This window comes from Zonotrichia leucophrys, chromosome 15, assembly GCF_028769735.1.
Source record: "Zonotrichia leucophrys gambelii isolate GWCS_2022_RI chromosome 15, RI_Zleu_2.0, whole genome shotgun sequence".
Lineage (NCBI taxonomy): Eukaryota > Metazoa > Chordata > Aves > Passeriformes > Passerellidae > Zonotrichia > Zonotrichia leucophrys.
This window is the reverse complement of record NC_088185.1, coordinates 3,106,250-3,119,270: the sequence shown is the minus strand read 5'-3', so window position 1 is coordinate 3,119,270 and position 13,021 is coordinate 3,106,250. Positions and strand designations below refer to the sequence as shown.

Here is a 13,021-nt window from a genome sequence, read left to right as displayed (position 1 = left end):
TTCTCTGAACAGTTTTGGATTTGTTTTGCAGTTGGGAGTGAAGGGTGATTTGAACACTAAAACTCTTAGAAAGCAATACACTCTGCAATGGGATTTTTTCTAGAAACTGGGAGGGTGTGAAACAACCAGTGCAGCATCAGAGTGAGTGTGGTTTGTTCTGGCTGGTGCTGGGAGGGACCAGCAGTGGATTTCAGGGTGCAGGGTGGGCTCCAGGCTGGCAGGAGCTGCAGGACAGAAATCCCTGCTGTGCCCTCAGCTGGGGCTGGGGGCAGTGCCAGCTCCCCAGGCTGGCAGCTGTTCAGTGTTTGCATCTCTGCAAGGATCCTGCTCCTGATCTGGGTGATTAGGCAGAGCCAAAGGATGCAACAGCAGATCTTCATGATTTGGGTTTTTTTAAAAATTAACTGAGCTGTCATTCTCATTTAATACTTCAAATTTCTCAGCTGTTAAAGACAGGTTTTATGAACAGCACTGGATTTTTTTTTTCAGTTTTTGCTGTTTTCACAACTATTGCTCACTTCATAATTTTAATTTATTTACCTTCCCTGCTAGCTCAGGAACTCATGAGGGTGTAGCTGGTAGGGCCATAATGAATTTTCCCTGGTACTGACTCCATTCAGTGGGGCAAGGTCAAGGAAAGCCTGTTTTCTTTTTAGCTACAATTCTCCTGATTAATTTTAATCTGCATTCTTGAAATTTAATATTGCTGATCCTTTTCTGAGAAGTAATTTAATTCCAAGTGATAGAAGCATATATTTTATTTTTTATGCAGCTGTTGTTCTTCAGAAGGTTTTGGCTGTAAGGTCAGGGTAATTGCTCTTCATCCTGGCCCTTTTGCCATGGTAGAGGTGCCAGATGCTGGTGGGAGTTCCCAAAGCTTTTCATGGAGCATTTGGAAGTGTTGGACTGCTGCTGGTGACCCAAGATAATGACCTGTTAATTAGAGACATGATGTTTTTCGCTTGCTAGAAAGCTGCCTTTCTTTTTTTAATGCAAAAAGATGCTCAGGAGCATCCTGACCAGCCTTTGTGTGAGTCTACACCTTCAACTGAGGCCTTTTATTTTCACTTCATCCCTCCTGCCTCCTCCTCTGGCTGCTCCTCCTTACAGGGCTGTGTGGTGGCCACTGTTAAATTCTGGAAAATTAATTTAAGTGTAAAAGGAGAAGGTCCAGTAGGTCACAGAAAGCATTTGCTCTACTAACCCTGTGTTTGTGGATCTGGAGGTGCCCACTCCACCCCTGTTTCCTTTCTCTTGGTGCAGAATGATTTTTAACTCATTTATTTTGTGAAGTTGACAGAAACCTCCTCCCGCTATGCAAGAAAAATTTCGGGCACCACAGCCCTCCAGGAGGCCCTGAAGGAGAAGCAGCAGCACATTGAGCAGCTCCTGGCAGAAAGGGACCTGGAGAGGGCAGAAGTTGCAAAAGCAACGAGCCACGTCGGGGAGATCGAGCAGGAATTGGCTCTGGTTCGCGATGGGCACGACCGGGTGAGGGAGTTTGTGTTCCTCTGGAACAGAGTTACACCACGGCCTTGACCTCCAAATGGGCTTTTGCTACTGGAAAGGGCTGGGAGTAAGAGGTGCTGTGCTAAAAGTAAAATAATCCATACCTGTGAGATGTCCCTTGTGGGATCTTTGGCCTGATGAGATGCCAGGTCTGCTGGATTTAACTGGTTTTTGTTGAACTTCACTGCAGTCTTTGCTCATGTCCATATTTGATAACATTCCTGTCACTTGGCCCATCACTTCAGCAAATCCTGGCTACTGAGGTACAGGTACATAACTTGGAAAAAATTCTTGTATTTCCCAGCTTAGTAAATTTTGGTTTTATTCCTCTTCCTGATTAGCACGTGCTGGAGATGGAGGCAAAAATGGACCAGCTCCGAGCCATGGTGGAGGCAGCTGACAGGGAGAAGGTGGAGCTCCTCAATCAGCTGGAGGAGGAGAAAAGGTAACCCCAGACTGTCCTCATTAGTGTAATTAATGTTCTTCTTGTGCTCCCCTGTGCATCTTGCTGTTCATCCTGATCCAGACACGTTTCTCAGTGCTGGAGTCTGTGACATCTTGAAGTCCTGTGGATCCCTTGGATGTGTCCTGAATTTCTGGCAGTTTCCTACATGAATGGTAGAATAGATAGAGTGTGAGATCAAACTGCTGATTTAGGTCACCTCAGATCATCCAGAAGGGTGACAAAAGGAGAGAATCAATGAGGATTTCAAGGGTTCTAATACAAAATGCCCTCTTAAGAGCTGCAGGAGTAGGGATGCCTTGCTTTGGCACTGGTGGTGTTTTAAGGACAGAAATTTCCCTCCCTCTGGTGCTTCCTGTGAGAAATTTCTCCTTAATGTTCCTTGCACTTTGCTGCTACAATGGGAATGTTGTCACTGTCATTCTGATTTCCACTGAAAAGTGAGCTTGAAAGCATTTGCTTCCAAAATTACCTGAATTTTAATGAGTTGTCCCCACAGGAAAGTTGAAGACCTTCAGTTCCGTGTGGAAGAAGAATCCATTACCAAAGGAGACCTAGAGGTAAAATATCTCCAGCTTTGTAAAAGGGATACCCAGGAGGGCAGGAATCATTAAAAGATGCAATCCTGGTCCAGCCACATGAAAATCATACCCATTTCTGCAGTCCTTTAGTAAGCCAATTGTCCCAAAACTGCAGGATTGCACCCCAAATTCAGTTACACACTTTAGCAAAGGCTGTGCTATGGAAAGGGTGTAGTTACTTAGAGAAATTAAATTAATTCATAGAAAATTCTACCTTTTGCTGTTAAAAGTAACCACTAAGAAGTTTAACCAAAATTAAAATTGTTTTGAAGTTGCAAAATTGCAAGTTAATATTAATGCTTTTGAAAATGAATATTGAAGACTTGTCCTCTTTGATCCATTTCTTGAGTAATTCCTGTCCTTCCCTTAAGGAAGGTTGATTAATGAAGAGTTTGCACATAAAATCTAAATAGCAATTAATGTGTGCAACTTTTATCTGTTGTTTATAGAATTGTAATGTTGGGCTGCAGCACAGTGTGTTATTGCACAGTCAGAATAGGAAACATTTAGGGAATGATTGCTCTCAGATATTTGAGCACTGCCAAATTTTTATCCCAGAATTCCAATTAATAAGTAGGATAATTTTAGTTGCTCTACTCTATTGTCTAATCAGAAGCCTAAAGTACAAACTTATTTAACTGTGTTGCTATAAAGCATTTGTGATTGAAGTGCTAGCCATATGGAAAATACTCATTTCATATAACATTTCTTTTATTTTAGTCTTCCATCCATTTTAAGATACCTATCTAGACTCTTCATAGAATGCTCCTTTTATTGTTTAGTCCACGGAAATATTTTAGTTTTTTATTTTCTGTTAAATCAATCGATAATCATGGCAAACCATCCTAAAGACTCTGGTTTGTCAAGCTGCTTAACTTGGGGGTTTAAACTGAATTCAAGCTGATGGAATTTCTCCTGTTGTTTGTGTTGGAATGGCAGTGCTGAGTCTGCAGGTGAAACATTTTTGTCTGTTTGTTTTTTAATTTTACTGATAGCGAAAGAGGCAGATTTCGGAAGACCCAGAAAATGTAAGAGGGCACTTCAATGTGCAGAGACATCCCATGTTAACAGATTGTGTGCAGAAAATGCTTTTACTGATTCACTAACTGCATAATCTGTTCTGGAGACATTGACTCTGGTATCTGTGTGCATGTTGCTTTCAGAGCAATTACAACATTTCTTGGGAAGAATGTGTGTAATGACTGAACTGCAGCCAGGCCAGCGTGGCTTTAGAGTTCTGTAGGGTCACAGCCTTTGCAGCTCACTCAGGAGCTTGCAGAACTTGACTGACCAGCATCCTGAAGTGGCCTTAATTTAAATGTAGGATTTTTGCTGTTTTCTTCACAAAATCCTGCCTGCTCTCCTATGAGATCCTGCTCAATAGATGACAATTTTTCTGAAGGGAAAATATCTGTCTATTCTTCATCTTCCCATATTTGTTTCCTTTTTTTCTGTATGAAATGCTGAGGGGGAACATGATTAAAACCCACTGAACAATTACTTTACAAAGCTGTCTGATTTTACTGTATCTTCATGTAGCTCCTCTTCAAATTCTGTAGGAAAAATGTGTTACTTGATAACAGAAATGGCCATGCAAGATGTTTAAGGAGCCCTCTTGCTTCCCTAACTCAGATTAGTGGAATTTTACTGGTAAATTTATCCCAGTTGCATTATCCCTGTGTTGCATTCCCAACCAAGACAGGGAGTTCTCAAGACCAGAGCTGGGTCCTGCTGTGCATCCTTAGGGGTTCCCTTTGCAGAGATCCCTCAGGGATCTGCTTCTCCTCCATTCTCCCATCAGGCTGATGCTTTGTTAGAAATAAATCTGCATGTGCCCTTCCTTCCTCTTGCTTTGTGTACTCCTTCTCTGATCCCATCTTTCCTCCTGACTTCCCTGTTGTGCTGTTTCCATTAAAAATGGACATTTTCACTCTCCAGGGGAGACTTTCCAGGCTGCCCCTGCCTGCTCCTGGTGCTGTCCTGGGTTGTGTCCCAGCACGAGGGGCCTGCAGGGTGCCCTGCCCCATCCTAGAGCCGATGGTCAGGAACTGGGGCCTCAGCACCATTTCCCAGTTTGGAGATGTCACAGGGAGGTTTGTTCTGGAGTGAAGGAATGGCCAGAGCACACAGGAGCTGCCAAAGGCTGATGTCCAACCTCCAAGTTTGGGTGGAATTCTGGGAGGTTCAAGGCAGAGTAAAAATCCCATTTCCACATCACCTCCCTGACTGTGAAGCTCTGGAGAAGGGGAAGATGATTCCTTTGGCTTTGTTGTCTGTATTTTTCTTTCCTGCTTTTCTTTTCCATCCAAGTTCAGATTTACAATCAAATTATTTTCTTCTTTTTGGGGTACTCTCTCTTCACAATTCTGGGTTTCCTCAAAGGGAACCATAATCAGTAAGAATTTCTCTCCACATCATCAGGAGAGAAATTGGAGCAGTTCAAAATTTTTCAGTGATTTTTACCTCAGTAAATCTGGAATCTGTCCCTTGGAAATCAGATTTGATTAAAGGATAATCTCTCATCTCTAATTTGGGAAAAAGGTGTCAAGCAAAGATCTCAGGAGTATTCTTTTTTAATCTTTTATTTCCATTTTGGCAGGATTTTAACTTACTTGCCTTTGTAGTATATAAGAGATGAGATTTTAAAACCCCAGTAATCAGTGATGGTCTGTCTGATCTTTGGAGCAGGAAAGCACTGTCTGTAAAATGAATGATCAAAGAGTTTGGGTTTTATGTAGCATAAAAAAACTTAAGGTTACATATTCCAAAGGCACACAGGGGGAATTCTGTAACCATGAGATTTGGGATTTCTTGGGCTTTAGTAGATCCCCTTGGTGAATTAGAGCAAGTAAGGTTTGAATTTCCATCTTTTAAAGCAGATTGTTTTTCAGACTTAATTAAAATTTGGTCGTGGATCAAAACTACCACTGACCTGTGTCAGAGAGAAATCTGAATGGTAGCCACTTATTAAATATTATTTCCCTTAGAATACTTAATTCCATTTTCAAAGGCTATAGGCAGGAAAAACAATAATCTGTGTTCTTGTGGAGCATTTTTGCCTGTCACACCCTGAAGATCTTCCACTGAGAGAGAAACAGCCCAGCTACAGAATGAAAACATCAACAGATCTAAGGAGCAACTTCCAAGTCTTTGTGGACCAAGAACTCCATAGAAATGGCCAACACTTTTCAGCTGTTTAAAAAATTCACCCCCTTGGGTGTCTGGATGCTTTTGGGAAGGAAGAACTTGGTGCTGCCAGAAGGAATTCTGTGTCTGGAGAAGCAGATAAGGAGCTCATCCCCATCTTGATATTTCTCTTTCATTTTTTTCTCTTCCCCACATCAGAGGTGCAGGTCAGGTTTGAATCACCTGCTGGGCTTTCCCTGCACCTCCCAAACTTCAGGTTCTCCTGCAGGCCTCAGGGACTATGTGAATATCAAGCCAGAATACCAAATATTCTGTGTTCTTGCTAAAAATTCTGTTTGTTAGCAAAGGCAGGGGGTACCTGCTCACTTGGGTTCATCAGTCTCCTGCTTCTCTTTAGGAACCTGTTAGAATTCCAAAGATCCTGCTTCTTTCTTACTTCCACATATTCTTCAATATATTTAGACATCCACAACTGCAGAGCAACCAGGCTGATTCACTTTTTTATCTGGTTTTGAGGAATCTTGTAGCTTGCTTCCTTCCTGAAAGAGGGGAAGAGGGGGGAAACAGAGCAGGATTTTGGAGTTACAGAGTTACAGACAGCCATTCTCTCTCTATTTCTGTTCAGATAACTCAAACCATAGTGACAGAGGAGCCTTCATGTTCCCAGCTCTTGGCCAGAGGCATTTTTATGGCTGAGACTTAGAGACAGCTACTACCAAAAAAAGAAAGTTAAAGTTTTGATTTGTCACATGAGTTTCAGAGGAGAATTTTTGTCCCCCTGTTAATGAGTAATTTTTTATAAAATCAGCCAAAGGCATTAAAGGAAAAGGTAGTGGGATGATAAGGAAAGGGACTTCCCATCCTGTTAGAGCAGGAACAGATATATATGCACATTTATATATTTTTGACATAACTATTCTAATTTGTGCTGAAAACTTCATGTACTGATAAATAACTCCTACTCAGCTGCATGAAACTATTTTTTTTTGTTCCCATTCCTCCGTTTGCTGTTCATTTTATTTATTTATTTATTTATTTTACACGGTTGATTTCATTTTCACACGCCCATCCATTCACACCTTCAGCCCATCCTCCTCATCCACAGCATTTTCCTGTCCATTTTCCCCCCCTTGCATCCTCTCTGCTCACCTGTGAGAAGGCTCTGGCAGCACGGCCTGCATGTGGCTCCTCCTCTCGTGCTGGCATGTGATGGTGGCACCGTTGTGTTCTCTTCCTCTCCCTCTCCACTAACAGACGCAGACCAAACTGGAGCATGCCCGCATTAAGGAGCTTGAACAGAGCCTGCTCTTTGAAAAGACCAAAGCTGACAAACTCCAGAGGGAGTTAGAAGACACTAGGGTAATGGTTTTCCCTGTTTGAATAACGAGCCTGATCTGTGTTGTGGAAGATTTCTGGTGGCACAAAAGCCGGGGGTGACACGTGCTGGAACAGGTCCTTGCTCCTGCCGTAGCCAGAGCTGGAACACTGTAAAAAATTAGGATTAATTTTGAGCTTCCCTGGGGTGTGTGTGTGTGCCTGGACATGTGACTCGTACAAGAACTCAGGTAAGATGCCTTCACACTGCAAAAGTAATCCTTGGATCCAAAAGTAGCGAGATGGGATCATGAGTTGACAGAAAGGAACATTCAATTAGCATGAGTTGACAGAAGGGAGTATTCAGTAGCTCATTTTAAAAATTAGGACATTAAACCCCAAAGTTTATTAAAAAAGTTTATAGTTCATTAAACCCCAAAAACCTAAGACTGAACATGCCAGTCCCTTTAACACAAACTGAGTATTTGGGGCTTGGTTCCTGAGCTCTGCAGTAGCTGCTGCACTGTTTGCTTTGCTAAATCATAGTTTGCAGTGGCTTTTCAGCTCTTTTATTTCCCTACTAATGATATAATCTTTTAATGATTATCTCAGTAATTAGTAATACTGCTGCCTGTCAGAATATTACTGACCAAGTCAGAAGTGCAGCAGATGTCAATTTTTAAATAAAAATAGATATACACACACACACATATATTCATGCTCACACATGGGGATTTTCTTGAAGGTCAGGTATGATGAATAAAGAAACCCAGGATGAATATAAAACCAACAATTTAATGTGTAATAAGTACTTTTAAAGGGCAGCTGTGGGTAAGTGATATCTTTTCCAGGAGGTCAAAGAAGTAACTTCCTAATTAGAATTAATTCTGGGAGCTTTTCTGTAGCAAAAACTGCTCCAGCAGTCAGTGAAAAGCTCAGATAGTGCCAGGACACTTTTTTAGAGAGAAGCAGATATAGAAGGGATTTCAGAGGATTTATCAGTTCAAAATGTGTTTATCAATTTCTGACAGTCTTATAGCTGGTGTGAGATGAATTTGGAAGAAATTATTTCAACAAAGACCTCAAGATTCTCCATTTTTTTCCAGTCTGCCTTAAAATGGTTCTGAGGAACATTTTGTTAATCATTGATAATACCCATCCGGGTAGTTTGTAAATTTTTTAGTAATTTATTTCTAGATACTACCAGAAGAACAAATTTTAGTAAATTCTAGGTTTATAGACAATAAAAGATGTTTGTCACATGAACTGTGGACATTTTTCCCTTTGTGAAGCAATTTGCAACGCTCGGTGGAAGCTTTTCCGCAAGGCCTGAGTGTCTCTGTGTGAAATGTGTCTTTTATAATTCTTCTTTTCTCAAAATGCTGTTGATCACAGGTGGCCACGGTGTCAGAGAAGTCCCGGATCATGGAGCTGGAGAGGGACCTGGCGCTGAGGGTGAAGGAGGTGGCTGAGCTCCGAGGGAGGCTGGATTCCAGCAAGCCCATGGACGACGTGGACACTTCCCTCTCCCTGCTCCAAGAAATCAGCTCTTTGCAAGAAAAAATGGCAGCAGCTGGCAAAGAGCACCAGAACGAGATGAACTCGCTGAAGGAGAAGTTTGGCCTTAGTGAGGAAGCCTTGCAGAAAGAGATCAAATCCCTTTCAGCTTCAAATGAGAGGATGGCAAAGGAAAATGAATCCTTGAAAAGCAAGCTTGACCACGCCAACAAGGAGAATTCTGATGTGATTGAGCTGTGGAAGTCCAAGCTGGAATCTGCAATCGCCTCCCATCAGCAAGCAATGGAAGAGCTGAAAGTTTCTTTCAGCAAAGGTGTTGGGGCTCAGACTGCAGAATTCGCTGAGTTAAAGACTCAGATTGAGAAGATGAAATTAGACTATGAGAATGAAATGGCAAATCTAAAACTGAAGCAGGAAAATGAGAGATCTCAGCACCTGAAAGAGATCGAGTCCCTGAAAGCCAAACTGGTGGCAGTCACGGAGGAGAAAGAGCAAAACCTGGAAAGCCTGAAGACCAAACTGGAAAGTGTGGAAGATCAGCACCTTGTAGAAATGGAAGACACTTTAAACAAATTGCAGGAAGCTGAGATAAAGGTAAAGGAGCTAGAGGTACTGCAAGCCAAGTGCAATGAACAAACCAAAGTTATTGATAGTCTTACACCACAGATCAAAGCTGCTGAAGAAAAGCTTTTGGACCTTGCTGCACTTGAGAAAGCCAATTCTGAAGGTAAATTGGAAATCGAGAAACTTAGCAAGCAGCTTGAGGCAGCTGAGAAACAAATTCAGACTTTAGAGACTGAGAAGGGTGATGGAATTAGCCAGGTTTGTATCAACATCCATCCTTTTGGTTTTCTTTTGCTTTTATTTTACATTTGTACCCTTTCAATCTGCTATAGGAAATACATCACAGAAAAAAGGAGTTTTCCTGAAGGTGTATCTTGGGACCATCTGAGGAGGTTTAGAGGAGCAGGAACTGGGTCCTGTCTCAACAGGTTTTGCAAAAGGAAATTATTCCTTCTGCACCTCCTTGCTGCAGATCTGGGCATGGCTGTGCTGAAATCTTCCTGTTGTGGAAAAGTTGTTGGCTGGTTTGGGGAGGGTCCACACACCCTAGGGCTTTAACCTTTGGGGATAGACAAGGGGATTTGGGACCCAGGGGGAAACATTTCCTTCATTACCTTTCCCCTCCTCTGGCAAGGTGATGGGAGAGGCTTTTAAAACAAAAGAAAGCACAGAAAATCCTGGTGGAGCTTTCCTTTAGGCCCAGGCTCTGCAGGGATGGTTTTGGCACTGTTTGACAGCACTTTGGGGCACAGGCTGCAACTTGGTGCAGGATTTTCCTTGGGTTTGGATGAAACCTCTGTAAAGCTGATGGCAGTGAAGAGTAGTGGGGAAATAACTGGAAAAAGCTTTCCTAAACTCTTCACAGGTGGTTCCAAAATATCAAATTTTTACCTTGACTCTTTTTGAGGCCACACTGGATTTCTGCACTGGGTGTGCTCCAGAGATTCCCTCCCTGTGTGTGGGTATTGATCTGATCAGCCAATTGAAGCACAAATAAAAATGAACCAAAAGTACTGATTGAACTAATGCTGAAACTTTGAAATTGTGAGTGTATTCAAAAATGTTTGCCATTAAATAATGTATTCACAATTAATGCCAAAAGAACTCAATTTTAATGATTTCAAATCTATTCCAAGATGCAATTAGTGCTGTGATGTATGCAGTCATCAGTGGAAATCAGCTTCACTCACTTAACCCATCATGGTTTTTTCTTAATTTTCTTTTATTTTTCATCTTAGAGTGATTTTGATATTACAGTTATTTCTTTCAGATTCACCTTTTAATTTTGTTAATTTTTCATTCATGTTTCTCATTTTATTTTACTCCATTTCATCACCTTTGTTAGGCCAGTAATTTGGCCAAAGAACTGCAGGGCAAAGAGCAAAAGCTTCTTGAATTTGAGAAAAACTTGAGTGCAGTAAATCAAGTTAAAGATTCTTTGGAAAAGGAACTTCAAGTTTTGGTGAGTAATACCCCAAAATTTTGACTTTACTCTTTGGATCTTGTGTTTCATGGTGAGAGTGTCATGGAAGTCTGTGGATCAGCTCTGAGCAAAGCCTTCCAAAGGTGTTTTAGTCATGGAAAAAATGGGAAGGGTTCGTGGCTGATGGGATCTGCCTCAAAATAAAAAGAGCATTTCACCTCAGTCCTGCTTTATCAGGTGTTTTGTCTAAATAGAACTCATCTATTTATGGATTGCAGATGAAATTAAACCAAATCAAAAGCAGCAGCAGTTTAAATTTAGGAACACTTAATGGCCCTTTATTGTAGCTGTTGTGCCAATTAATGCTTGCTATAAATGGTTTTAAAGGACATTTCTCATTTAAATAAATTTCCAAATGCTGTCTTGTTGGGTGGGGTTTCCCTGAGGAACTTCACTGGCATTAGTAACAAAACAATGGGAATTTTGGTCTTTCCATGGCCAGTAGCAAACATCCAAACTTGGTGGAAGAGCCTCACTTGCATTCCTGAAAATCCTCCCTTTTCTTCAGTGTCTGGCATCAATTCCTGCTGGGAAAGCTGGAGAGCCCTGGTGGGGGAGGGCCCCCAGGTGTCCCCTGTGCAAATTCCTGATTCCCACCTGGAATCTGTGGCAGCTGCTGGAGGAGTTGCTTTAAACCTTGAGGGACTTGCAGCCAAGGCAAGGGAAATCTGTGCTAACTGTAACCCAAAAACTTGAGATCTCTTGTGATAGGAACAAAGGTTGTTCTATTTGTACATGAAAAATACCAAGTGCAAATTCAGTGGTTGAATTGTACTGGTACTACCAAGCCTTACCTTAGGTTTTTATCAATTTTTCAGAAAGAAAAATTTACTAGTGCAGCTGATGAAGCAGAGAATGTTCAACAAGCTATGCAAGGTATGTGCTGCTAACATAAACAGAGAACTAAAAAGCTGCAGAAATTAAATGCCAACAAAATGTGTTAAACCCTTTCAAGCTCACAGTGATGTCCCAGCAGTTTCAGGGGCTGTGGAAAGGACAGGATTATTTGTAGCCTCTCTGAAGGGTGACACACCTTGCAAGTAGGTAGAATTGTCTGCATTTCAGTAGTTACTAACTTTGTTTTCCAAATTTTGCTTGCCTAGAAACGGTGAAGAAGCTGAACCAAAAAGAAGAGCAGTTTGCACTCATGTCTTCAGAACTGGAGCAGCTCAAGTCTAGTTTGACTGGTAAGGAAGGGGTGAAATGGAATGTTCTGGAAATGCCTCAGCCTTGTGCTCTTTAGGCTTTGCTGTGCCTTTCATCTCCTTAGATCTTTGTAAAAGCAGTGCAGGGATTTGTGCCCTGGAGCAACCCTTGTCTGGTGGCAGAAGTGACCCCAGGGCTGCCCCGGGCGTTGTTTCACTGCAGCTCTGGGCTCCCTTCCTGGTTCATTTTCTGCTGCTGTGGAGCAGCTGAGGAGGGACCTCACCTGCAGGACCTGCAGGTCTCTTCCCCCTCTGCCTCCTTCCCCTCTGGGACAGCAGAACTTGTACCAACATCTCATGGCCTGGAGTGAATCCCATCTGAAACAAAGGGCTCGTGACCAGCAAAGCTGCTCTTTGCTAAGAGTCCTCAACCTCCTGCTGCAGTTACCAGTTCAATCAATCATCATTTTTCTTTTTAAAGGGGTGATCTGTGAGGTCTGGAGCATCAGTATTGCTGGTTGTAGTTCTTTACAGTTCTCCAGCTGTTCTTTGCATGCCCTTCCTGTAGAATTCACAGGTTTAACCACCTTTGTTTTGCTCAGAGATGGAGAGGAAGCTGAGGGAGCGAGAAGAGAGGGAGCAGCAGCTGGTGGAAGCAAAAGCCAAACTTGAAAATGAGATTGCAGAGATCATGAAGTCATCAGGAGACAGCTCTGCCCAGCTCACAAGGATGAACGACGAGCTGAGGTTAAAGGAAAGGTATTTCATCCCTGTCACATCTCCACTCCCACACTCCCAGCTTCTCATTTTATTTTTCTGTAAATATCTGAACAAGATGCTCCTGAGTGTCACATTGATATGACAAGTGAGCTTATTCTAGCAAGCTAAATCAATCAAAGCAGTCTCCTGGGAGTGGTTTGAAGAGCATCCAACACTGATAATTCCAAAATTCTTACATAACATGCTTCTTATTGCCCACAGTAGATGACCTCTTGAATGATCCAGACTGTTTTGTGATTGTGCTCCATGATTATTTGATTACCTGATAAACTCAGTTCATTTAGATATATAAAAGACTTGGGTCACATTTTTGTGAGGGAAAATGTGAGGGATTTTCCCCAAACAAAAATTGCGTGTACAATACTGGGGAGAATATAACTTGATCTTCCCTGTTTAGCAGAACACTCTCTTTTAAACAATGTAATCTCTTTCTAAATGCTTGGTCAGAATACAGAGCTCCAGCCCAATCTTGGCTCTTTCATCTCTGTGCTTGTGGTGCTGTCAGCAGAAAGTGATG

The 13,021-nt window shown here is 42.0% G+C and overlaps 1 protein-coding gene across 1 annotated transcript in view; it reads left to right on the top strand.

Annotated features, from left to right (window-relative positions):
- CLIP1 (CAP-Gly domain containing linker protein 1) overlaps positions 1-13,021 on the top strand; it is a 60,125-nt gene that overhangs the window by 27,341 nt on the left and 19,763 nt on the right. Inside the window, exons 6-15 of the mRNA XM_064726701.1 lie at positions 1,294-1,491; positions 1,851-1,954; positions 2,472-2,532; positions 3,549-3,581; positions 6,955-7,059; positions 8,410-9,354; positions 10,442-10,558; positions 11,398-11,455; positions 11,683-11,766; positions 12,327-12,483. Of these exons, the coding sequence (XP_064582771.1) occupies positions 1,294-1,491; positions 1,851-1,954; positions 2,472-2,532; positions 3,549-3,581; positions 6,955-7,059; positions 8,410-9,354; positions 10,442-10,558; positions 11,398-11,455; positions 11,683-11,766; positions 12,327-12,483 (1,862 nt within the window). The remainder of the gene's footprint in view (positions 1-1,293; positions 1,492-1,850; positions 1,955-2,471; positions 2,533-3,548; positions 3,582-6,954; positions 7,060-8,409; positions 9,355-10,441; positions 10,559-11,397; positions 11,456-11,682; positions 11,767-12,326; positions 12,484-13,021) is intronic.